At 44.2% G+C, this 27,423-nt stretch overlaps 1 protein-coding gene across 10 annotated transcripts in view; it reads left to right on the top strand.

Moving 5' to 3' along the window:
• Positions 1 to 27,423, top strand: part of NF2 (NF2, moesin-ezrin-radixin like (MERLIN) tumor suppressor) — a 110,413-nt gene that overhangs the window by 15,345 nt on the left and 67,645 nt on the right. For 5 of the 10 annotated variants that reach the window (XM_050923777.1, XM_050923780.1, XM_050923776.1 and 2 more), the window contains exons 1-5: positions 1,837 to 1,882; positions 6,997 to 7,175; positions 15,168 to 15,293; positions 16,883 to 17,005; positions 21,012 to 21,095. In XM_050923777.1, the coding sequence (XP_050779734.1) occupies positions 1,852 to 1,882; positions 6,997 to 7,175; positions 15,168 to 15,293; positions 16,883 to 17,005; positions 21,012 to 21,095 (543 nt within the window). In that variant the 5' untranslated portion in view covers positions 1,837 to 1,851. Of the gene's footprint in view, positions 1 to 1,836; positions 1,883 to 6,996; positions 7,176 to 15,167; positions 15,294 to 16,882; positions 17,006 to 21,011; positions 21,096 to 27,423 lie in introns of those variants that run through there. The other 5 variants (XM_050923784.1, XM_050923783.1, XM_050923785.1 and 2 more) reach the window with 2 other exon arrangements.

Raw genomic sequence — 27,423 nt, 5'->3', positions numbered from 1 at the left:
TAAACCCAGGGTTGTGAGTTCAGTCCTTGAGGGGACCACTTAAGGATCTGGGGCAAAAATCAGTACTTGGTCCTGCTAGTGAAGGCAGGGGGCTGGACACAATGACCTTTCAAAGTCCCTTCCAGTTTTAGGAGATAGGTATATCTCCAATTTTTTTTTTGGGGGGGGAGGGTGGGGAGGGATAGGTCAGTGGCTTGAGCATTGGCCTGCTAAACCTAGGGTTGTGAGTTCAATCCTTGAGGGGGCCATTGGGACTGAGTTGGGGATTGGTCCTGCTTTGAGCAGGGGGTTGGACTAGATACCTCCTGAGGTCCCTTCCAACCCTGATATTCTATGATTCTATGAATTGATTGTAAAAGTAGGGAGAGAACTGACAAGGTACCCTGAGTGGGGTGTGGGAGGAGGAGAGGAAGGAAGGAAAAGGCCACTTTAGAACTTGCTGAATGGCAGCCTTCTGTTGCTTGGGCTGTCCACTTGGGTGGAGTGGCAGGGTGCACGGAGCCTCCCCCCCCCCCCACATTGTTCGGCATCTGGGTGAGGAGGCTATGGAACTTGGGGAGGGTGGTTAAACAGGGGCGGCTGTGGCACTCTGTGATCCTGCTGCCATTCCTGAAGCTCTGCCAGATGCTGGCGCATGTCCGTTTGATCCCGCAGTAGCCCAAGCGTTGCATCCTGCCTACTCTGATCTTCCTGCTGCCACCTCTTATCTCGATTATCCCTCCTGTCCTCATGTTCGTCCCTCCTGTCCTCATGTTCATTGGCCACGTTCCTGTACTGTGATATGTCCTTCCACAAATTCAGATGAGCTCTTTCATTGCAGATCGACTGCATGATCTCAGAGAACATTTAATTGCGCGTGCATTTTTTTCGCTGCCTTATCTGAGATAGCCTTCATGATGGCGGAGGGAGGCTTGAAAAATTTGCAGCTGCGGGAGGGGAAAAAAAGACATTTTACAGAACAATGAGTGTACTCTTTCATGGTGAACAACACTATTCACGTTACATGGCACATGTGATTTCGGTACAGGGTCGCATTTTGCATCTTACATTGAGTGCCTGCGGCTTTTGTGTTAGAGATCACAGACGCAGGGCCGGGCAACAGAATTTGGCTTGCAGGCGGCCATGGCAAGACATAGTCTTTCGGCTTCTGCAACCTTCATAAAAGCAGCGCCCTCCTTTCCCATACCAAGAAAAGCCTGTTGAGTGCTGCGGTTTTTGTGTTAACGTGCAGCCGCAGAAACCAAACTACCCCCCCCAATCCAATTCTCAGGGATGATCGCTTTACCCCTCCCCCCACCGCATGGCTGGTATCAGGGAAGATCCCTGCTTGCCAAACTCGAACAGCTCAGTGCCAATGCCCCCTTCCTCCCTCCACTGCTTGGCTAACTGTGGGGAGGATTTCTTTTCAGCCACAGGCAAACAGCCCAGTTGGAACAGCCACCTCTGAATGTCTCCTTAATTAAATTCCCGTATTTCAACCAGGTTACCATGAACGATATCATTCTCCTGAGGATAACACAGCGAGATAAAGAATGGATGTTGCTTGAATGCCAGCAAACACTGGGACCATACTCTGCCAGGCTTTGTCATGCAGTGATACCAGATTACTTGCTACTAGCATGCGTGGTCAAGTGTCCTACCATGGAGGATGGAATAAGACTGCTCTCCCCAGAAACCTTCTGCAAAGGCTTTTCGAGTATCTCCAGGAGAGCTTTATGAAGATGTCCCTGGAGGATTTCCGCTCCATCCCCAGACATGTTAACAGACTTTTTTCCATTAGCTGTACTGGCCGCAAATGCATCACAAGTCCGCAGGGCAAATTAATCATTAAAAAATGCTTGCTTTCAAACCATGTACCGCTTGGGAGGGTATTTCAGTCAAGGTGAGAGAGAGATCCTGGCTGTTGGGGAGAACGGTGTGCTGTGTGCTCTCCTCAAGGTTGTCGTCCTCTTCCTCATCTTCCCCTTCCGCAAAATCCTTAGGCATGGCTGAGAGTACTCCCTTGTCAGAATCGACGGTCAGGGATGGGGTAGTGGTGGCGGCCCCCTCTAGAATTGCATGCAGCTCAGCATAGAAGCAGCATGTCTGCGGCTGTGCCCTGGAGCATCCATTTGATTCTTTGGTTTTCTGGTAGGCTTGTCTGAGCTCCTTAACTTTCATGCGGCACTGTAGTGAGTCCCTATTGTGTCCTCTCTCCATCATGCCCTTGGAGACTTTTTCAAATGTATTGGCATTCTGTCTTTTGGAACGTAGTTTGGATAGCATGTAATCGTCTCCCCATACAGCGATCAGATCCAATACCTCCCATATGGTCCGTGCTGGAGCTCTTTTTCGATTCTCGGACTGCATGGTCACCTGTGGGGATGAGCTCAACTGGCCAAACAGGAAATGAGATTCAAAAGTTCACGGGGCTTTTCCTGTACAGCTGGCCAGTGCATCTGAATTGAAAGTGCTGTCCAGAGCAGTCACAGTGGTGCACTGTGGGATAGCTCCCGGAGGCCAATACCGTCAAATTGCATCCACACTAACCCTAATTCAAACCGGCGATATAGATGTCAGTGCTAATCCCGTCGTCGGGGAGGAGTACAGAAAACGATTTTAAGAGCCCTTTATGTTAAAGTAAATGGCTTTGTTGTGTGGACGAATGCAGGGTTTATTTGATTTAATGCTGCTAAATTTGACCTAAACTCGTAGTGTAGACCAGGCCTTTGTTTCTGAACACTTGTTTGAGCCTGCTTTTCTTAAACTTGGAGCATGTTACAGCAATGATGCGTAGTAGAATCTTATAACCCACATATAATGTTGATACATTCAGAGTGGTGGCCGTGTTAGTCTGTATCAGCAAAAACAAGGAGTCCTTGTGGCACCTTAGAGAGTAACAGAATTATTTGGGATAAGCTTTCATGGGCTAAAACCTACTTCATCTGAATAAATTTGTTAATCTCTAAGGTGCCACAAGGACTCCTCGTTGTTGATGTTGATCCATGTATTTTACCAGGGCAATAATGTTCAGCAGATGGAGTTTTCAAATGATACCTCACAGGGCATACTTTTAATTTTTTTTACAAGGCTCTCTCATGGGTTCCTCCTCTCATTTTGTACTAAACCTCACAGAGCACTAGTTTTGGTTTGTTTAAATATATTTTGTTTTAAATCTGCCCCTCAGCAATTCCCAGATGTATATTTTGGGAGATTAAACCTCCTTTGCATCTGTCTACAGTGCAACTAGCGTCTCTAAATTAAACCCAAATCTATAATAATTCCTAGAAATGGAAGCTTAATGTCTTTTTACACTGTACAACTTCATAAACACAGTTAGGATTTTATTTTAAAGCTTTTAATTTGTTTAGGGAAATATTAAAGGTACAAACTCACCTTCTCTCCCTGTTTTCTGCTTTCATTATGGCCATTGAAGTGTGAAGTTTAATTAATCAGCAGCATATTAAGGATGGAGACCTAGGGCTGGTTTACACCAGAAAATCAGATCACTCAGCTGTGTTGCTCGGGGTGTGAAAAATCTGCACCCTGAGCATTATAGTTAAGCCAGCCTAAGCTTCCCTGTAGACAGGACTAGATTGATGGAAGCATTTTTCTGTTGACTTACTTCAGGTATCGGCAACCTTTGGCACTCGGCCCATCAGGGAAAGCTGCTGGCGGGCAGGGGTGGTTTGCTTACCTGCAGTGTCTGCAGGTTTGGCCGATTGCAGCTCCCACTGGCCGTGGTTCACTGTTCAGGCCAGTGGGGCTGCAGAAAGCGGTGTGGGCCAGGCCACCTCTTCCCGCAGTCCCCGTTGGCCTGGAACGGGAAACGGCAGCCAGTGGGAGCTGCAACTGCCGAACCTGCAGATGCAAAGGTTGCCGATCCCTGACCTCGCTATTGCCTCTCGGGGAGGTGGATTTACTACAGTGATGGGAGAACCCCTCCTGTCACAGTAGTAAGTGTCTACACTGAAGTGCTACTACAGTGCAGCTGCAGTGGTTTAAGTGGACATACCCTACTTGCATAGCTCTTAGTATCACTGCATTATGGAAAAGCTGGGTTTGCCCCACCTCCCTGAGAACTAGACCACAGATGTTTTATAATATTGCCAGATGGCTTTGTACAGGTAACCTGCTTGGAGATCAACATAGACCTTCTTTCAGCAAGATTATCTTATTTAAATGTTCCAGTACAGTTAGCACTGTGTCGTGATTAAGGTTAAGATTTTTTTCATGGTTATTTTTAGTAAAAGTTACGGGCAGGTCACGGGCAGCTGTGATCTGTCTGTGACTTTTACTAAGAATAATGGGGAAGGGGCTGACGAGGAGAGGGCTGAAGCCTGAGCCGCACGAAGGCCGGGAAAAAGTTCAAGCTCTACTGTGGGAGAAGGGAGTCCAGCACCCGCTCTGCAGCATCTGACAGCGCCGGTGCCTGTGCCACAACCCCAGTGGCTCAGAGCTCTAGGGTCCCCCTGCTGCCCACAGCAGCTGAGTGCTCCGGCTCCCGCCACCGCCTGTGGTGGCTCAGAGCTCCAGGGTCCCCACTGACTGATACTTTCAGCCCCACTGCTCCTGGGGCTGAAGTGGAAAATGTCACAGAGGTCTCTGGAACTCTCAGAATTCGTCACATCCGTGACATAATCTTATCCTTAGTCATGATGTAAGCTGTTAAAGTAATCTAGCAACGGTAACGCAGTTCTGTCAGTAGGTGAAACTTTCAGATAAGGTACTGTAATATCCTTGACTTCTGCTGCTGTATCTGAACTCCTGTCCCTGTGTGCCATTGTAAGATGATCAAATTCATTTAGGAAGGAAATTGCATCTTTCCATGCTTTTTTTGGGGTGTTCTTTCTCCCCATGAATTAAGGGTAGGTTGGTCTCTTAACCCCCTCTGATTTTGTGGCTGGCCAGGGACCCCATATCTTTTGTTCTTCACTTGTGTCTCTCCTTCCCTACCCCACTTTCTCCTTTTCTTTGCAGAGTTCCACATCTGGTAGGGTGACTGTCCTTCTAGTAGGGTGGGTTCTTCATTCAACCCCTTATGTAAGGCCTGGGATCTTAGATCCAAAACTCCTCTTCGAATTCTTACTCTGCGGAGATTTAGCTGCTACCCCAGCTGGTTCCCTGACCTTAATACAGTGAAACCTTGCTATAATGCGATGTTTGGGGTCCAAAAACTTCCATCATGATAAATGTGGGGTTGCGGTATAGCATGGTTTCAAGCCAGTCAGTGGTCCCTATGGCGGTGCATTGATGTGCGCCGCCTAGTGCCCAGCACGGGAGAGAAGCCGCGGCCCCCCACCTGCCAGGGACAGAACTCCGAGGCTGTGAGTGCCAGTGCTCTCTGTCCCTAGCAGGTGCGGGGCCGTGGCCTCTCTCCCCTGCCATGGTGTTGGGGACCACTGGTACTATGCCTTAAAGGGGAGCCAACCTATGATCACATTATATGCAATTTCACGTTACGGCAGGTTGTGTGATTGAGAGGTTTGACTGTACTTTGACAGCAGGAGCTTTGTGGGTCTTATATTAAAAGTGAAATGAAAAGGTTTGCAACCAATATAGAGAAATAATTTAAGCTCCCAAACCACCAAGATGCACCAAGACCTAAATGTATTTGTCTAAACTTTCATCCTGGTCTGGGGCTTAAACTAATTCTTTATTGGTTGGAAAGCTATTCAGTTGACTTTTCAGTAGATGGGGGCCCAACGCTGACATGGTATGGTATTTGTGGTAAGATTCCTTATCAGGATGTTGAGCACTACTTAGCTAAGCCATGACACCTATGTTTCAACCCAGTAGTAAACCAGGGTTCTCTTTCTGGCAAGTTGTGGGGCCAAATTGACTTCTTGAGTGTTGCACAGGAAGCGATGAGGCTGTAAATCAAGGCAGAATTTCATAGAATCAGAACATCAGGGTTGGAAGGGACCTCACGAGGTCATCTAGCCCAATTCCCTGCTCAAAGCAGGACTACTCCCCAGACAGATTTTTGCCCCAGATCCCTAAATGGCCCCCTCAAGGATTGAACTCGCAACCCTGGGTTTAGCAGGCCAATGCTCAAACCACTGAGCTATCCCTCCCCCCAATTTGATTCTTAGTGCTAAAAAGTGATGGCAGATGAGTAAATGGGAGATGAGTGAACTTCCCCTTCTTTTGCACAATACTTAAAGTTGTGTACATCCCTCCCCACCTGTAGATAAATACCAAATGACAGCAGTTTGACAGTGGTGTAACAATACCAATAGTAGCAATGAACTGTCTTAATGCAGCTGAGCTTCAACAAATAGCTGGCAAGTTAACAGCTCAGGGAAAAACATATGGTTGTCAGCAGCAGTAAATTTTCTCTTTAAAAGGTAGGAGAGGGGAAAAAACCAAACCCTTCCCTGACTGCAAAGTGTATTTCAGTGAAGTAACTGAAATGCCAACTGCCAAATCAATGTGTGATTGCTCAGTGCTCTTATAACGTTCTGAGACTGTTCGGGAGGTGGGTGCCAATTGGAAGCTGCATTTCCTGTATTAAAAAAAAATAATAAAAAATAAAATCAGCAGACTGGAGGGTCCTATTTTAATTTGAACTTTCTGGTGATGCAAAGAGAAGGTGTACACACCAAAAAAGAACGCAATGCCAATTGAATTCTAACAGGTTGTGTGACGTGGGAATTAGCTTACCAGAGACATCTGCCTTGCCTGTGGTATAATTCAGCTTTGCTTCCCCCTTCTTATAATATTTAAGTCATTCACGTGAGACGTATTCTGTGGTCTGTGTACCTTCCTTTGTACTGTCCCCTATGAATGGACAACCCTCTCTGATCCTGTATGTCCCATAACCATCTTCTCTATTTTTTTTTCAAATCCTACCTTTTCTACCACAGTCCAATTCCCTATAAACCATGACAGTTTCTGTGGCTCTGACAGACTGTTGTTATTTTTAAGATAGACATTCTTTTTTGAGGTCGAAATTCATCTATCTGGTTGTGTGTGTATTTTTAATACTATATAATGCTCTTGTTTTGCTTGCAGTGGCATCCTACAGGCAGCAGCCTAGGAGATTCAGGGGAGGTCTACACTATAGCTGGGATCGATGCTCTGAGATCGATTCACCGGGGGTTGATTTAGCGGGTCTAGTGAAGACCCGCCAGATCGATGACAGATTGCTTTCCAGTCGACCCCTGTACTCTGTCCCAGCCAAGAAGAGTAAGGTAAGTCGACGGGAGAGTTTCTCCTGTAGACCCCCCCGCGGTACTCTATCTAAGGTACTCCGACTCCAGCTATGTTATTCATGTATCTGGAGTTGGGTAGCATAGGTTGATTTACCGCGGTAGTGTACACGTAGCCTCAGTCTGGGCAATTTGGACAAGGAACTAACTTTTTACCAATGGCTTATCTCGCTTCTGGAAAGCACTGCATCACAACTAACAAACAGCATTTCTCCAAAAGCTGTCTATCATTTTATTATTTGTATTATTGTAATGGCTAGAAGTTCCAGGCGTGGGTCAGGCCCCCATTGTGCTAGATGTACAGACACCGAGCAAAAAGACTGTCCCTGCCCCGAAGAACTTATAATCAAAGTATAAGACAAGACATATGAGATGTCTTAGTAATCTAAGTTCTGTTTCACAGTGTATAACAATGTCTCATTGTTTTTGTGCTCCCCAGTCTGTCTGTATCTGTATTAATATTAAAATATGTGTAAATGACCAGTACACTTTCATGCTCAATATGAATGATATAGAGAAGCAGAACCTTTTTGTGGCTACAGTGCAACATAAATCTGCAACAGTAGTACCACAAATACTGGGGAATGGATTGCAGAGATCCTATGAAGTTTAAGAGCGTTCCACTCTTAGTGCTTTAAATAAATCAAAATATGCTGGGCTTTCTCTGAAAATGCAATCATTCTGCCCCCCAAAAATCAACAACTGATACCTCCCCCACAAATACAGTTGGTAACAGAAGAGCCCCATCTCCCGAAAAGCTGCATTCCTTCCAAACATTTCTGCCCTCTCCTAAAGCCCAAGAACATTGATGGGTTTTGCAGAGTGCCTATCAGGTGTGTAATTCCCTACCCAAATTTTCTCAATTGACGTTACCCTTCTTAGTTGTATGGTGAGGCGCCTTCAGCTCGAGTGTGTCTGCTGGTCTCAACTGTGGCAGTATAGTGCATGGAGATTTCTTGGAAAGGCAGGTGCCAATCTGTTATGGCCTTTGTAGGCAAAAATTGTGATACCAATTCTTCTGTCATACACCTTTGTCAGTCAGTCAGGAGTAACTCCTGAACTCAGTACAGTAGTAGAGGGTTTCTTGACCATTTCAGGTTGGCGATCCCTTATTCAAACTCAGAAATTTTCAGGATACCCTTACAATTGCTACAAATATAAGAATAAAATTGTAACCATCTTATTGTTGGTAAGCTTATATAATGTGTGTATATAGCAGTTGCAGGAGAATACTTGACCTGGAAATCAACTGTAACTACATTTGACCTCACCAACTTTGAAGGTTTTGGCCCTCGTGAAGTTATTCCAGAAATTTTTTCTTTGCTTTAGAACTGTAATAACGTCTTCAGTGCCTTGCAACCCCCTCCGATTCCCTTTTGCGACCTACCCCCAGGGATTGTGAGCCATTGATTATGAAACGTGGCAATAGTGTATTAGTGTTAGTGAAGGATTGGGTGCTTTCTTCTTAAACTCCACCCAGAAACCAGTTGGCAGCCAGTGCAGATCGCAGAGTACTGGTATAATGTTTGCAGTGAAGAACCCCACTTAACAAGCAGGTAGTTGCATCCTGCACCTGTGTCTGTCTCCAAATGGATTTCAGGTGTCTCTCCTTGTAGAGCACATTATTGTACTCTAATCTCAAGGTGACAGAGGCACAGATTGCAGAACTGAGATGTGGATCTGGCAGGTGCATAACCTCCTGGACACGTCCAGGGTGGGAGAGAGCCATCCCAGTTACTGTTGCTATCTGATTATCTCACTCCCAAATTACAAACTCAAGTGTTTAAATGATGGTAAACACCCTCAGGCTAGGAGGTCTATTTATAATTTTCAACATCTCTTCTGGCTATTTTTCCCCTAAGGTACCCACTGTTACCTGGATAGAGCTTCCACCTCCCACCCCTCCCCAGATCCCAGGCAGACACTGAGATACACGCTCAACTGCACCATCTGGGTTGATGTGCCTTAGTGCATTTTCAACCTCCTTGGTGGTTAACTGAAATAGAGTTTAATTAAAATCTCATTATCAAGTTGTCCTACAACATTAGTAAATAAAAATAACTTTAACAGCTGCCTCTTGTGACTTAGTAAGTGGCAGTTTCAAGGATTTGACATCTGTTCATTAAAAAAAGAATTTGAAAAATATTCAATATTTTTTATTTCCTGTCTGCTCTCAGAAGGTTTTAAATCCAACTATATTGTGGTCTTTTTTTCCTACTGCTTCTATAGTTTAAAATCCCAATGAGAGGGGAGTACACCCCATAGCAAGCTGCCGTGGGTATGCCTCGTTTGGATTTATAAGATGCCTTTGGAGTCATTTGGACATCTCCCTTATGGGCCAGGGGGTGGATGTGTCTGTCTCTCTTGTTACAACCTGTTGTTTGATGCACCCTCCATTTTACTACCTCTTATTTGATGCACCTTGCTGTTTTAAAAAACACAGCTAGCAATGTTCAGCCAGTCTTTTTCTCCACTTCAGCCTACTTACTCCCATTTCCATTACTTTCAGTTTTGCTAGTGAAACCTGCTTACCTCCCCTCCCCATGTCACTTCTATTTTATTCTGCTCCCTACACCTGGATCATCCTCCTTATTCCAGCATGATAGGTGCCCATCTTCTTTTCATTCAAATCTGTCCTCAAAGCTCACTTCATCCACAAGACCTATAAACACAAGTGTGTCATGTTAAGAGTTAGCGCTGTTCTCTGGGACTCTGTTTCACTGCTCTGTGTCTGATCTTTGTCTTTTTAGACTGTACGCTCACCGGGCCAGGACTGTGTCCTCTAGGAATGGTATAGGGCTCAGTAGAATCTCAGTGCTTGAATAAATAATAAAGTGACCTGCTTGACTGAGGATCCATTTTCTGCATTAGTCACTAAGCAAAGTAGTAAACACAAATGTTTGTTCTACGGACTCAAATAATCTCTTCAAAGTCACACTTTCAATTGACAGTTTGACCCCTACGATTTGATTCTAACAAGTGACTGAATAAATAGTTCTTTCTTATATAACAGGTCTTATCCCTGTTTCATATTTAGGGCCATGCCTGCTTGCTTTAGTCACAAAAGTAACATTTGACTCCTGTTCACTCTACTGAGCCAACACAGCTGCAAGGGATTCTGTTGTGGCTCATGTATCATCAGTTACATTCCAGCTGTGCTCTTGGTTAAACCTGTGCAATCCCAGTGGTGACAATGGTGTTGCACAAGTGTGACTGAGAGCCGAATTTGGCCTGCAGAACTGTTTTCCTAATGAAGCTCCAGAAGGTCAGAGCTCAGCTTGACTCTTGGGTGGCAGAGTTTGCAGGGCTAGTAGTTAGACAACTCAGTTTTCCATGTGAATTTGATCTGGAGTCATTGAAACAAAAAATACGGAACAGCACGATGCCTGCCGTACTATCCTTTTGCAGAGTAGATCCATATGTGAACTTTCTCTCACAGCAACTGGATCCTCTCCTTGTATGTTTTTTCACTAAAATGTGGCCTCCCTACCATTTACCCTGCAGTATTTATGGAAGCTCAGCCAACCTCTCTGCTCATATTTGCTGCTACTGTGTAGGCTGTAATTGCCTAAGAAGCAGTTGTGACACTTATAGTAAGGATGCAATACCAAAATAAATTGTATTATCAGATATCAGAGGGGTAGCCGTGTTAGTCTGGGTCTGTAAGAGGCGACAAAGAGTCCTGTGGCACCTTAGACTAACATAAGTATTGGAGCATGAGCTTTTGTGGGTGAATACCCACCTTGTCAGACGCATGGGACGTATTATCAGAGTGATGCTTTGGCTGCCTGCCAATTGCATATGACTCCTGGTGCAGGTTAATAGGTAACGGACCCCCTGTTAATAGATCCCAAATCTGATCATGTGAATAACCAATGCTGGATGTACTGTATTCCAGCAACCAACTGCTGAGTTTTTAAGTGCTTAGTGCTGTTTATTTAACGCACTCTGTGCTGATAAAGTACAAGCACTCTGCACTTAGTAAAGAAAATAAATTCCAGCCCCACTAAATAACAGCTTTGCAGCACTTAGCCCTGTTTATAGAGTAGTTCATCCACTATTCCCCCAAGACTCGCAAATATAGCTAACAAATCATGTGAAGATAAAGTCAGTGGGGTAATATGAGACCACAAATGCAAGATCGTTCTTTTTGAAGGCTCTGGCTCAACAGTGACATTGAAGGAGCATGGTGGCCCCAAACCTTGTTGTGCCTGGACAGTAGCAGAGCCATTGCTGTTAGTTTAAGGTCACTCATCTAATGTAGTTTTCATTTGGGGATTTAGCTTTTATTACAGGAACCATTCTAGTTCACGGCCGAGGTGGAGAATGTTCATTATAAACCTTGCTTTCAGGCACTCGGCACTTTCTAAAAGATGATCCTTTATGCTAAAAAGGCCCATGATTAATATAAGTGGGGGGGATAGTGGTGTAAAGCACGGGTCAGAGAGTCAAGAAGTCTTGAGTTTTATTCCTGGCTGTGTCACAGGCTCTCTGTGTAACCAGGCTAAGTCATTTTGCCTCTCTGTGCCTTTTTATGTTCTTTGCTTGTAAATTGGGGATTACTGATACTTGCCTATCTAATAGGGTGCTGAGTGTTTAGATTAGGAATGTCTGTAAAACACTTGGAGTTCATGCTGTCTAAAATGCAAAGTGTTATAAGTAGAGCACGGTGTTTGTCATGGAGGTTGCTGGAAGTCACAGATTCCATGACTTCCTGCAAGCTCTGTAGCGGCCAGTGTGACTGACCCCTGGGCCAGCTGCTTGGGTGGCCCTGGGAACAGCCACACAGGCTGCTGCTGAAGCGGCTCTGCAGTAAGCCTCTCCGGGGGCCCCGCAGCCAGCCACACTAGCTGCTGCTGGAGTGGCCCTGGCCCCCAGGCCAGCTGCACTGGCTGCTTCTCTGGCTGTCCTGGACAGGTTTAGCTCCATTAATATATTTTATAACTATCTCCTAGAACTGGAAGGGACCCGGAAGGGTCATCGAGTCCAGCCCCCTGCCTTCACTAGCAGGACCAAGTACTGATTTGCCCCAGATCGCTAAGTGGCCCCCTCAAGGATTGAACTCACAACTCTGGGTTTAGCAGGCCAATGCTCAAACCACCCCCACCCCTAAGATTCAGTCAGGGATATTTATGATCAGGTCACAGGCTGTGATTTTTTTGTTTCTTGCCTGTAACCTGTCCATGACTTTTTAGTAAAAACACCCATGATTAAATCATAGCCTTAATTATAAATACAAAGATGTGGAATTCAGTCATGTACATTGAAATAAACTGGATTCCTATTCAACTTCTATTGTCAGTTAAAGTGTGTGTGTGTGTGGGGGGGAGTATGGTAATATGATGTGGTTGGGATTTTAACACCACAGTAAAACATACGGTTCCCACAGCAACCATAACTGTCATTACATATGTGCGTTAAGGCCTAAAACTTAATAGCGTAAACAGTCATTCAAAATACTTTATGCACAAAGGGCGAAATTACATTTGTGGAGAGAAACCACAGATCTCAGTTTAAATGCTGACCACTGGTATTTGAAACTAACCATAGACCTCTTTCTGGGGAGGAGTGAATCTTTGAATTTCCTTACTTGTGGTAGTTAACTCAGTGTTTGTTGAGAATTTTAACATAGGTTTTCGCACAAAGTTATGTAACTGCAGATCATTTGTAGTCTGCAGGCTGGTTTAAACTCCAGCTGGAGTGCCTCAGTGTAGTTTGCAGTCTAAAGCACAGCTGGAGCTTCAAAACATTGATTCCATAGAGTACAAATTGCGTCTGTGGATGAAAGCCTCCCAATGGCAATGCGCAGTAACCTGAATTTGAGAACGCTTTCTTTTCCATCTGTGGTGGATAAATGTCTGCACGTAAACATTAATTGGTCCTTTAAAACAATAGCCATAAAAATGGCCTTTTAAAAAATTGCTGATGCTGTTTTACCCAAAGCAATTTAGTCCTAGTTCGGAAATAACCTCTTGCTAAAAATGTTGGCAACCCAAATCTGTGTTCTGAATTTTAGAAGTGCAAAATAGCATCTTAAATCTTTTATTCTCTCTGTATTTTACTTAAAACCCCAGATTAAACTCCCCTTGAAAAAACTGGCCAGAAAAAACTCCCTCCCAGGCTGAGCCCTCATACACCAAGTTGTATCCCATTGTGGGGGTTGCGTTTGAGCCCCTGGAATTAGGGCACGGGTAGGCAACCTATGACACGGGTGCCGAAGGCGGCACTTGAGCTGATTTTCAGTGGCACTTGCATTGCTCAGGTCCTGGCCACCGGTCCGGGGGCTCTGCATTTTAATTTAATTTTAAATGAAGCTTCTTAAACATTTTAAAACCCTTATTTACTTTACATACAACAATAGTTTAATTATATATTATAGACTTATGGAAAGAGACCTTCTGAAAACGTTAAAATGTATTACTGGCACACGAAACCTTAAATCAGAGTGAATAAATGAAGACTCGGCACACCACTTCTGAAAGGTTGCCGACCCCTGAATTAGGGCCTTCTAATGGCAACACTGGAAAATCAACCCTGGATGTTTTCAACCTCACAGTGTCTTATGTGAATCCAGAGATGCTCTCTGACATTTGATTTGTTTTTATTTGAGCATCTGCATTCTTCTGTTCTTCCGAATGCTGTGGTAATGTTTGTGCGTGTGTTGGGTGGAGGAAGGAGTTCTGATCTGCTCCTTTTGACTCAAAACGGCTGTGGAGTAATGAAAGGGACTACATATTCCTTGACTGCATTACCCACAGGGTGGCAGTGTGTGACAGCAGCTGGTACTGGTGAAGCACTTTCTCTGTTCTTTAGCATTAATATTGAAGCTGTCCAGGTGGTACTAAGATTGAGCAGCAGTGACAGGGAGGGGTGCTGAGATTCTTCTGCCCATGGGCTTTGGGAAAATGGCCCTATGTCCCTGCCCAGCAGTGTTTCCATCCATGCAAATGGAAAAGTGAAGTGGCTTTGGAATATAGGATCTCCTGTTTTTATATCCCTCTTTATCTCCCCCCCGCGCCACTCCCTCCTCTTTCATTTTTTAAAATCAAACTTTAGCAAGGCCTAGGCAACTGTGAAACTGTGGAAGGTCATGGCCTGTGGCCTGGACCAGTTTTCTCAGCTCCAGCAGTTACTTTTTATTACCAGATGTCTCCAGTGTAAAGTATGGTTGTATTCTGTGTAAAAATAGCCCTTTGTTATACCGCAGCTGCGCCTTGTGTGTGTCTAGAACAGAGCTGCAGACTTCAGTGATAAAAATGAGGCTTCTGTTACTTTTTATTCCCGTCAGTCCTGCACAGCTAATGGCTCTGGGAGAATAAGATGGTCTGCTCTTGTTTGTGCATCGTCGTTAGAAATTGTTTAAGTTCTGGTTGCAGGGCCAAATTCTGCTCTGCGACATCTGTGAAACCTGACAGAAGATATTGAAGTGAGTCTAGGGATAGCTGGGAACAGGATTTGAAGACATTGAGGTTGCACATGTGCAATTAAGGGCAGAATTTTGCATACTGAGTATTGCCTGCTGATGGTGGTGTAGGCATCAAAAAAACTCAGATTTTTCAGATCCCAGGTGAGGTTTGGTGCATTGGCAGTAAGAGAAACTGACTTCATTCTTCTATACTGAACCAATTTGGTAAGGTTTCACCGAGACATGCTCAATATGGGACCGCCATAAAGGCATGTTTGTAGTCTGTTTCCAGAGTAAAACCACCCTTCCATGCAGTGCTGGGTAAATTGCTGATCTGCTGTCTGCATTCTGTGGGAGGATTTAACGTATAGTGTGATTGCAAAAGGATAACATTGGGCATTCCTAGTGCTGTATCTTTATTACCAGGCATGACAGTGGGAGTAGTGGGGGAGGCCAAGCACATATGCAGGAGAAAGTGCATTTGATGTGGCTGAATGGAAAAGTAGGGGGTGGAGCTATATATAATTGAATTTTTAAAATGCCATTTGCTCTTTGCTCTCTTGCTGCAGGTGAAGTGGAAAGGGAAGGATTTGTTTGACTTGGTGTGCAGGACCTTAGGACTCCGAGAAACCTGGTTCTTTGGACTTCAGTACACGATCAAGGATACCGTGGCCTGGCTCAAAATGGACAAGAAGGTTGGAATAGGACTTTTTTTTTGGGGGGGGGGGGGGGGGGAATGTGTGTGGTGGGTGGAAGGGTAGATCTTTCCCTGGCTGTCCATGCATGAAACTCAGAGATGCATCAGAGGGAATTCTGAGGGTGCACCAGAAGCAGTACTAGGCTTTGGCTGATCTATAGATACATTAGTCAGGAGATCCAAATACAAGATGATTGTCCTCCAGCACAGCTAGTGTTAGGTCGGACCTTCAGTCTATCCATGAACCGTCACAAAACCTTAGACCAGGGGTCGGCAACCTTTCAGAAGCGGTGTGCCAAGTCTTCATTTATTCATTCTGCTTTAAGGTTTCGCATGCCAGTAATACATTTTAACGTTTTCAGAAGGTCTCTTTCCATAAGTCTATAATATATAATTAAACTATTGTTGTATGTAAAGTAAATAAGGTTTTTAAAATGTTTAAGAAGCTTCATTTAAAATTAAATTAAAATGCAGAGCCCCCCGGACCGATGGCCAGGACCTGAGCAATGCAAGTGCCACTGAAAATCAGCTCAAGTGCCGCAGGTTGCCTACTCCTGCCTTACACTATACACACAAGGTCACTTCTACGCTATAAAACTAGTGTGTTAGCTGTTTCAAGGGACAGCCATGTTGTAACCATACTCCCAAGATTGTAATGTAAATAGGGTCTAATATCCTATTTGGAGAGTCCCCATGTGTACATGAAGGGCAGACCCTTTAGAGACGGTAGCTTTCCAGAATATTCCGTGCAAATAGTAGAAAAGTGAGGTTGAAGTTTGACATTTCTTTACTAACAGTCTGCCAGTGTTTGAGGTATGGAAGTACCTAGGAAGGAGAGACAATAGTAAACGTATATGGGAGATAAAGTTAAGGAAAAGAATACTTCCTGAGAATGTGATCCTCTCGGTTGTTGCATAATCTCCTAATGGAACCACATTTCCTTTGCTTGTATGATTTAAAACTAAACTGGACAAACCACTAGAAAATGTACAATAGGGAATAATCCTGTATGCCCGCCCCTTCCACAACCTACGTATTCTTCCTTCTGGTGTCTGAGAGGAACCTTCTTGAGCAGTATTGAAACAAAGGTCTGGTTGAGCCTCTGTTTCAAAACACAAGATATTTAGTTCAGTGAACAGAAGTTAGGATTGTATCTCTCTCTGCCTAAGAAAAAACATGGAAGCAAATTCCAGGCTCACCAGTTGTCTTTGTAGCAGGAAACTCCATATTTTGAAGAAAGATTTATGTATGTTGGTAGAACCCTGTATGTGCTCAGCAGGGAAGAAGAAAAATGAATCCTCTGCCTCCTGAAAAATTGTACTCCATGGCATGCAGGATGATTTATTTCTGCTTTGAGTTTGTTTTATAAATATGTAGAAATTGCAAACTTCTTACAAGCCTGTGGGGCAATGTTTCCTGAACTTGCCAGATTTCATCATATTGACCAGGTGACCGGAAAATCTGGAAAGGAGGGTGCTGCAGTTTGAGGGGAAGTAGAAGTTTAGCACCTGTGTCTAGGCTATAAGAGGCAATGGTGTTGGAGAGGTTGCAGTCACTGATTGATTGATTGATTGTCAAATCCTGCAGGTTCTGGATCATGACGTTCCAACAGAGGAGCCGGTCACGTTTCACTTCCTTGCCAAATTTTACCCTGAGAATGCGGAGGAGGAGCTGGTTCAGGAGATCACACAGCACTTGTTCTTTCTGCAAGTATGCACTTCAGCAATTAGTTGTCCTTCCCAAGGGCTGGGGAATGTGGTGGGTGGTAGGGCTGTAGATATGTTTCTTAATGTTGACTGGCTCTGGCCATCCCAGCATGGCTTCTCTTCTTTAAGTTCAAACCCACTCCGAAATGAGCAACTTCAACAAGCACATGGTGTTCTAAAAATAGAGAAAAGATGGTTTGTGTAAATCTAGTAGCATTCAACCTAATTGGTCTATAAATCTGGGAGCAGTGAGGTGACTAGCAACATTAATAGGGGGAGAGTATATCTCTGTGAGAGAGGGGCAGTTTCAGGAGCTGAGCAAAGTGCAGGAGGCGTCACACCCTTGCAGCCAGTGCAAATGTCTTGTATCAAGATATGCTAGCTGTTTATAATGCATGGCTAGCATTTTTATTGTATAAAACACGGGTATGTCCTCCTGAAGGAGAGCAGGACAAGTCCAGCCCTTGCCATATTCAGGGTACACTATAGAACTCTCCTCTTCACCAAAGTAGGCCCCAAATTACTGGAGCAGAAGAAAATCCCAGAAGCCCAATGGAATCAGAAGCTGATGGCTAAGATGGAGTGGGATGGAGAACTAAATGTTCCAACTAACATACTGTCGTTTGCAAACTGTGATAACCATACCTAGCTCTTGTTTAGCACTTTTCATCCAGTAGATCTCAAAGTATTTGACAAAGGAGGTCAGAGTCACTATCACTGTCTTTTTCAGATAGGGAAACCGAGGCACAGAGCCAAAGTGGGTTGCCCAAGGTCACCCAGCAGGCCAGAGCTGGGAATAGAACCCAGATTTCTTGAGAGCCAGTCCACTGTACTGTCCACTAGGCTACATTTATAGTAATAGCTTTAAGGATTTGTAGAGAGAAGGAAAATGCCATGCAACTTTGTTTTGGGGAAATCTGCTCTAATGCTGTTGCAGTGACAGCTCTCTACTTCAGGTGATTAAGGTACTTTCATCAGAAGTCCCATTTTTCAGGCAAGGATGATTTCTGAAATAACTACCTTTTGGGCTGCAACATTCCAGGTTTATTCTCAGCCCATAAGTGGACTTGTGTGTATGTGTGAGAGACTTACTGGACTAGGAAAATTACAGTGATGTCTAGTGGTTACAGTAGGATTCCTGGGTTCTATTCCCAGCTGTTTTTCCTTGGACAAGTCATGTAGGCTTAAACTTTCAAGTGTCTGCTGATTTTTTCTATTTTGGGTGCCTCAAGTTGAAGAAGGAGGTTGGATTTTCCAGTGTCCCAAGTTAAAGCAGCCCAAATTAGTAGATGCTTGGCTATTTAGCCCCAAAACTGAAGCCATCCAGATCAGTGAACACTTGCAAATGTAGGCTTCAATCCTCACTGTGCTGTTTTTTGTCCCTCTGTAAAATGGGTATAAAAGCTACCTCAGTGGGTTGTTGTGAGACTTAATGTTCATGAAGTACTCTGTGCCCTTATATAGTACCTTTACTCTAGGGAGCAGAGCATTAGTGTTAATTTTCAGGCCCTTTTTGTTGCTCAGATACCTCACATAGGTATTTTAAAATGACAAACTTGCCACAGATTTAATCCTGGGTGAGGAAAAGTGCCTTTGATGTAATTTAAGAGTTAAAGCAGTGGAATACTGCATCTCGCAAGTGCAGCATGTGACTTTTTACTAAAGTGCAAAGTGAAGTTACTGTAGCTGATTGTGTGTTAGTGTGACAATCCATTTAAAGCTCACATTGAAATAAAATGAACTTTTTTTCCTTTGGAAAATTAGTGTTTAATAAAAAAAATAATCAAATGCATGAAAGTCCGGAAATGCAGAGTAGTGGTCCTCAGTAGCTGTAATTTGGCCCTCGTGGGAGTGTGTGCAGTACTGTGCATGCCACTAAAAGTACTATCACAAGGCGACTCACAACTCTGATAATGGTCAGTGGTATTTGAGGGTGGTTGGCACCTCCTGGATGAAGATCAGGGTTTCCAATAATCCAGTAGCCAATAATTAATCAGTATCCAGTAGCTATTTATTAATCAATAGCCAATCATTAATACAGATGGAATTTAAAAAAATGTGGAGAAGTCACTGATTTAATGTATTGGAAGATGAGACATTAAAACAGTGCATGATGGAAATAGGTATCAGTCATGGTTACCAGAATCCAGAGGAGCAACACTACAGCAATGACAAACTAATCACAGTCTTGTCTAGGTACTGATAATTGCTTATCCCTTGCCAATATTTATAGTAAGGTTGGTTACAATCCCATTAGTTCCTCTTTCCATATCAAGAATGAAAATACATACTTGTCAGGTACATTTCATACATTTTCAAGCACAGCTGTTTGGTTACTCATTACTTTTATATTTTATATATTCCTGTCGGTTGTGGTTTAAGACATTACTTGCTCGGTCACAAAAGCAGGACACTGTGTTAAAAGGTCACTATATCTTAAGTTTAGCAAGCTTGTATTTTCCCTTCTTAGCATGACCATAGAACAGTGGTCCCCAACCTTTTTTGTCTGGCGGATTCCAGACGACGAGCCACAGAGGACTGTGGTGGCGGACAAGCATCCGCCAAAATGCCACCGACAAGTGGCAATGTCAATAGGCGTCACCGCCAAAATGCTGCTGACAAGCAGTGTCATCCAGAGGCGTCGCCGCCGAAATACCGCAGAAAATCTGTGGCATTTAGGCAGCGACATCTCTGCATGACGCTGCTTGTCAGCAGCATTTCGGCGGATGCTCGTCTGCCGGTCAGTACGTGGGTGCACTTAGACGCTGCCCACGGGCACTGCGTTGGGGACCCCTGCCATAAAGGATTATATTAGTCTAGTTCATGAGCAAGCTATAGGCCTTGTAAAAGTCTGGTTTGTAGTTGAGCACTGACTGAGCACTAAAGCAATCACAGTTATTCCCGTATATAATAATAAAAAATCCTTCATATGCTCAAAAAGAAGGAGCTGCAGATGCTGTACAAGTCATCGTTTTGAAGTGTGTGTGTGTTTAGACATAAAATTTTATCTTTTTAACAAAGGGATAGGTTTATTTTTTGCTCAGTAGTTTTGCATGTGGAACTAAAGTTCTTCTCATGAATCCAGAGGTGGATTAAAGTTTCCCAGAGCCCTGGGCCACAGCAGATAGGGGGCCTCTCCCCACCCCTTCCACTTATGGCCCCACCCCTTTCTGCCCCTTCCCTGGGACCCCACCCCTGTTCCATCCAGGGGTCCCCTCCCATTCTGCCAGCCCCACAGCCCATTTGCTCCTTTCTGGTTGCCCCCATCGCCTGGTGACCCCAAGACAGGAGAAGCTCTGTCCCCATGCCACAGCTTCCCCAGCCACCCCTGCGCTTCTTCAGGGGACCAGGGTAGGGATGCTGGAGTTTCTCCTGCCCTGTCTGCCTGGCGCTTCTGCTGGAGAGTGAGATTAGGGGGTGGGGGGCTTCCCCTGGTGCCCACAGCTTCTTCTGGGGCAGGTTTGGGGCACTGGAGGCTTCCTCTGCCAGGGACAGGGTCGAGTGTTTTTTAGGGGGGGGGCTTCCCCCTCCGAGGGGCTTCTGCCGAGGGTGAGGTCGGGGGGTCGCTGGGGTCAGGAGATCCCAATCCCATGGCTTCTGCTGGGGACAGGGGCTGCTGGGGAGGCTTCCCCCATCCCATGGCTTCTGCCGGGGACAGGGTAGGTGTGTGTGCTGGGGGGGCTCCCCCCATCCCATGGCTTGTGCTGGGGACCTGGTCAGGGGTCGCAAGGGCTTCATCTGCCAGATGGCAGAAGCCAGGGCCCCCGGGCCCTGTGGGTCCAGTGGCTAATCCGCCACTGCACGAATCCATCTGAAACAGTGGCTTGTGGAAACCTGATCCTGTTCCCTGAAGAGTGCCAGAGTTTGCATCAGCCAGACTTGTGCCCTGTCTGAGGAAAATCTTTAACTGGCTGGTTGGCAGCCCTAGTTAAAACAAACTGCAGCCATCTGCTGTGGTGGTTGCGCCTTGCATAGCTCCACTAAAGCAATGTTATATCTCCTTTGCTCAGGTAAAGAAACAGATTTTAGATGAGAAGATCTACTGTCCTCCTGAGGCATCTGTGCTGCTGGCCTCCTATGCCGTCCAAGCCAAGGTAGGCACAGATGAATGATGGGGAATCTCCCATGAGCCCGTTGATGTCCAAGTGATTGGGTTTTATGTCCTCATGCCTTTTGAGGTGTCAGATGCTCAGTGATAGACCTTCATCTGCTGAGGAACTGGGGCGGTGCTAAATTTGTGCAGACTTGAGTGAATGGCAGGAATGCCAGCTTCATTGCCTTCTCTGTGCTAGTGACCCTTTGGTCCTTGGGATAGACCCTGCATCCCTATTAGGAATTTGCAGCGAGGGCAGAGCTTATAAACTACAGTACCCACACCAGCTGGTGTTGCTACAGGATCGGATAAGTCGTCATACCCCACCCCTGCTCTCGGCAGAAGCCATTCTGCTGCCTGTTCTTTCACCTTTCAACTCTTCTTTCTGCCAAAGACCTTCCAGCTGGACTTCCACCATGGTATTCAAATAAAACCCTCCATTTCTGGCACCAAGCCTTGCTTCAGTCCATCTTATGTTTGTTAGTGCAGATTTGTTGGGGTGAGGGAAATATGGTGAGGTGTTTTTCTTTCCCCTCTTCCTTTCTCTTAGACATCAGGTCATGGGTTCTCTTGTTACAGCTGGCCTAGCCAGATCACAGGTTCAGCAGTCATTGGGTTTTCTCCCTTTTAGCCAAATTCTTGTCTTGCATGATAAACCTGAATTGTGCTGGGGACCCATATGAAAGTGGCTAGCCGGGAGGAGAAGGGATCACAGAGTCAGAACTCAGAGCAGCCACACCGTCATTATTGAAACCTGCAAGCTATAGTCATAGTTACAGCTTTCTACATGCCTGTTGATCAGAGCTTTTGGCCAAAGGAATGGCCTGCCCCCTACCCCCCATGTATGAGAAAGTGGATGTGGAGCAGTGCTTAGTGATACACTGGGCATAGAGACATCCTGCTTCTCTCAAGCCATCCATAATGTTCCTCTTCTTTATGAACTGCAGTTGCAGAAGGGGGAATTTGTCTCACCGTCTTTGTAGAGCCAACACTTACCCCCTTGTCTTTTCCTACCTGTCTGGCACTTCGCCTGTTGTGTCATCCTACCCCTTTGTTCAGACTACGTACCTCATTAGTGTTGTTACCTCTGCATAGTTGGGTGGCACTTGACATAAGTATATATTGGTAAAAGTTTGGACTTATTAAAAAAAAGCGCAGGGCTTTTGGGTTTTATTTGTTTTATAACTAAAGATCTTGTCTCTGTTTTTAACAAAGTGTTATAATTTTATTTAGAGCAGTTACTAGCCAGGGAAATAGATCTTTTTAAAATATTTATTTGCTAAGACGCATTGTACTGAGTATTCATTCAGCACCCTTGTATTCAAGAGCATGAGCGAACATTTGGTTTGATTTCGCTCATTTCCTGTTTCATACAGAATATACATGCAGGCTGTGTCTATACTACAGCTTATGTTGAGATAATTTGTCATTCAGAGGGGTGAATAAACTGCCCCCCGAGTGACATAAATTACATGGACATAAGCGCCTGTGTGGACAGTGCTATGTTGGCAGGAGAGCTTCTCCCACTGACACAGCTATCGCCGCTTGCAAAGGTGGGTTTATTATGCCGATGGGAGAGCTCTCTCCCGTTGGAATAGAGTGTCTTCACCAGATGCGCTGCAGCAGTGCAGCATGTATGTATGTGTAGACAAGCCCACAGTGACTCTTCCAATCACAAAAATAGTAGAACTGTTGAGTAAACACTCTGTGCTGTTAGTTTCCCAGCCACTTCAGCTACAGTTCACATGCTCAATGCCAGGCTGAAGTTAGGTAAGACATATGTGGTCTTTTCACTGTACCATCTCTCCTGCCCCAGCCACTTCTGCAGTTCCTCTGTTGACCACATGCTTATTAACACACTATTGAATTGTGCTTGATGTTTAGTTGTTTGTAAAGTGCAGCATGGTTTTAAGCAGGGTTTCCTACCTCTGAGCTGTGATATTCTATGGAATCACAAGAGGGCAGCAAAAAAATCCCCCTTGATTTTCAACATCTTAATCCCAGTGCTTCCATGACTGCTTCCTCTAGTGACGTCACCACTGTCATCTACTGGCTGAGCATTCCTGCAGTTGGGCTGGTGCTGGTCAGAGCTAGGAAGAGAGAAATTTTTGACTGCTGGTCTCTCACCTGATTAAACTGTGGGACAGTGGCCTCTAGAGGTAGGGATGAAGCCACTAAAAGAGGCATTTCCCTAATGATCAGCTGTTTGTTGTAAGCAAGTGCTTAACAGCAGTGCAAACTGATGCATTTACATTTGATTTCACTGATTGACAAGTGCATGTTTGTGTTACTGTTTTACCTTTATCTATAATAACAATGTAACCATCAGGGACATAAAATATGTCTTTAATTCCAAGAATGAACAGAGTAGTATTACAAATACTGTGAATTTTTCCCTCCAGTGTTGCTTTCAAATCACCTCCACCATTTTCAAATGTTGGTATAGTCTTCAGTTTCAAATAGTAAGCATTAGGACAGAATCTATTGGAAAAATACATCCCTGCTGAAAACAACAAAATCAGAGATTTTCCTATTTTTTTTTTTTTCTTCAGTGTTATTCATTCAGACTCTAAGCCCGTTCAGCCTCTCTGATGTTGTAGGATTCCTGCAAGAGTTATTTTTTCCCTATTTGTTTTTATTTTTTCCTAAATAAATAATGCATTGCATTTATATTCAAAATATTAATGTACACAGATTTATACAGTACGGTATAAACCAGATGTCTGAGTGATACAAAGACAATCTCAGAGTATAAACACAAATATTAATCATATAGTTCAATTAACAAGAACTAAATTGCCATGACAGTTTTTGAGTTATAATTGAATTGGAAGGATTTTTTAATGTTTGCCAAATCATTTGAACCAATATATCCTGCAGTATTTCGGCCATTTGTTGATTTTCATTTTTGAATAATTAATGTTCTCGTCCAGAATTGCTCCCTGCACACACATTCCTTTGGATGTGGTGACATCCTTGACCATACTAAAATCACATAATCCACGCACAGTCTTAGGTCCCCATGATAGATCACAACCTAAAATAATCATATTAATACTATTTATCATTTTTTTCCAGCCAGAAATAATTTATTTTCTGCCTGTCCAAGTTCATAGTTGTTTTGCCTCCCAGCTCCTGCATTTTTATTATTATTTCCCAGTTTGACATGTGTTCAGTAGATCCATATATGTAGCCTGTTTTTGAGAAGCACTGAGCACCTGCAGCTATGATTGAAGCCAGTGGGGAGTTGCCAGGTGCTCAGCACCTCTCAGGATCAGGCCAGTGGTATCTTTGTTGTATTAATTCATGTCTGTGTTGGATCTAAATCAGTAATTCCATCCTTAATCTCCAATTGTGTGAGATGTTGACCATTTTGCTGTTGAGGGGTTATATGTACAGATTGTTGATTCTGAACTCTGGTGTTTGTTAGTATATGTCGTCATAGCTCAGGGATTAAATGGAGGCTGATTTGGAATGTCTCTTGTCTTCCTATTGTTGCTGTTTTTTATTATTTGTCTCTCTTGTAACAATTGCTACTGTTTGTTTTTTTTCCAAGCAAGAAAGAGAGATGGACATTTTCATCATGAAATGACTGACTTAGGGAAATGGTATCCTGTCTTTAATTGGATGATGCTGTATTGTGACTCTTGCATTGAGAGATGAATTAAAATCAAAGTATTTCCTGTACATATCACTTGTAAATCATCTCCTTTCAGTCAACTGACTCATTTCAGGCGCTGTGACTTGGCCATTACGTGCCCTGCGAACTGTGCAGGAGGAATGTTGTTTCTCACACACTGCAGAGATATTCAGCGTTTGAATCTTTAACCGATGCACTTTATATCTGAAGTGGTGGTTTTGCCAACTTCATTTTATATGAAGCTTGAAATAATTTATAATCTAAACTAGTGTGAATAATTATTGGGCACACTTTTCAAAAAAGAATAGTATTTTCTGACCGAATTTAAGTAAGAGAACTTCTGGCAGTGGGACAAACTCCTGTCTGAGAAGTGTCCCCAACTGTCCATTGAAATCTCTTTAAAAAAATGTTCCTAATGTTAAATTTATTAAATAGGACACTGAGAGGTGACTGAAAGGGGGTGCCAGCTGCATCAAATGACTTGCTGCTCTTGGTCCATGCCACAAAAAACATTGATGCAACTAGACCCCTTGTGGACAGCCTCAGCTTAGAGGTCAAAGTCTGAATAGCTATGAAGAGCAAACTCCCCTCTTGCTACTAGAAGGGGACCCAGGAGAACAGGGCCGAGGCCCATTGGTGGGAGTTGTTGAGGGGTGTTAGCTGGACAGTAGTACAGCAGCTCTGGAGATGAAAGAAGGTAGTTGGTCTCCAGGCCTGCACCATACAGCAGCACTAACATCACAAAGAAAACATATGGGGCTGACACACTGGCCAATGTGTATTGTGTACTCTACTCTCACACAATGGTTATTTTAAGGGTGTGTGATATTGAGTTCAAGTTCAAGAGCGTAGATGGTTTCTATCTTATCTTCAGACATAATCTCTGTGTGTTGTCGCCATCTTAAATATGCAGTTATCATAACCTTGGTCCCAGATTTGGACCTTAGCGTCCAAAATATGGGGGTTAGCATGAAAACCTCCAAGCTTAGTTACCAGCTTGGACCTGGTACCTGCTGCCACCACCCAAAAAATTAGAGTGTTTTGGGGCACTCTGGTCCCCCTGAAAAACCTTCCCTGGGACCCCAAGACCCAAATCCCTTGAGTCTCAAAACAGAGGGAAATAATCCTTTTTCCCTTCCCCCCTCCAGGTGCTCCTGGAGAGATACACAGACACAAGCTCTGTGAATCCAAACAGAGTGATTCCCCCTCTCTGTTCCCAATCCTGGAAACAAAAAGTACTTTCCTATTCCCCCAGAGGGAATGCAAAATCAGGCTAGCAATCCAACACACAGATCTCCCCGATTTCTTCCTCCCACCAATTCCCTGGTGAGTACAGACTCAATTTCCCTGAAGTAAAGAAAAACTCCAACAGGTCTTAAAAGAAAGCTTTATATAAAAAGAAAGAAAAATACATATAAATGGTCTCTGTATTAAGATGATACAATACAGGGTCAATTGCTTAAAAGAATATTGAATAAACAGCCTTATTCAAAAAGAATACAAATCAAAGCACTCCAGCACTTTATATTCATGCAAATACCAAAGAAAAGAAACCATATAACTTACTATCTGATCTCTTTGTCCTTACACTTAGAAACAGAAGACTAGAAAGTAGAAGCTACTTCTCCAAAGCTCAGAGAAAGCAGGCAGACAGACAAAGACCTCAGACACAAAATTCCCTCCACCCAAAGTTGAAAAAATCCGGTTTCCTGATTGGTCCTCTGGTCAGGTGCTTCAGGTGAAAGAGACATTAACCCTTAGCTATCTGTTTATGACACGCCCCCCAAATTGCAGACAGTGGGGAAGCTCACTGGCGGCGATTTCCTTCTAGAACTTGAAAATAAACAGATTAATACAACACATACACCTTTACATATACTCCTAAGTATATAACTAACAGACTTCTACATTTTAAGAACACTTTTTAACTACTGAATTCTGGGAAACTCTCACGGGAGAGTGCATTAGCTACTTTGTTAGAAGCTCCTGTGATGTGTTGAATTTCAAAATTAAAATCTTGGAGAGCTAAACTCCAACGAAGAAGTTTCTTGTTGTTCCCCTTGGCAGTATGAAGCCACTTTAGTGCAGCATGGTCAGTTTGTAGTTGGAACCGCCGTCCCCAAACATATGGGCGTAGCTTTTCCAGGGCGTACACAATGGCATAGCATTCCTTTTCACTGACTGACCAGTGACTTTCCCTCTCAGACAGTTTCTTGCTGAGAAACACGACAGGATGGAAGTTGTGATCTGTTGCTTTCTGCATGAGCACTGCTCCTATACCACGCTCAGATGCATCTGTGGTTACTAGGAATGGCTTGTCAAAGTCCGGGGCCCTGAGCACAGGGTCAGACATGAGCGTTGCCTTAAGTTGGGTAAAGGCCTTTTGACACTCATCAGTCCACTTAACTGCATTTGGCTGGGTCTTTTTGGTCAGGTCGGTCAATGGGGCAGCGATTTGGCTGTAGTGTGGTACAAATCGCCTGTAGTATCCGGCCAAGCCTAAGAAGGATTGGACCTGTTTCTTTGACCTTGGGACAGGCCACTTTTGGATAGCATCCACTTTGGCCTGTAGGGGGTTTATGGTTCCTCGACCCACCTGGTGCCCCAGGTAAGTCACTCTGTTTTGGCCTATTTGACACTTTTTGGCCTTAACAGTTAGTTCTGCCTGCCTGATGCGCTCAAAGACCTT

This window comes from Gopherus flavomarginatus, chromosome 15, assembly GCF_025201925.1.
Source record: "Gopherus flavomarginatus isolate rGopFla2 chromosome 15, rGopFla2.mat.asm, whole genome shotgun sequence".
NCBI classification, from domain to species: Eukaryota; Metazoa; Chordata; order Testudines; family Testudinidae; genus Gopherus; species Gopherus flavomarginatus.
The sequence above is the reverse complement of the archived record's forward strand: the minus strand, read 5'-3'. Positions and strand labels throughout refer to the sequence as shown.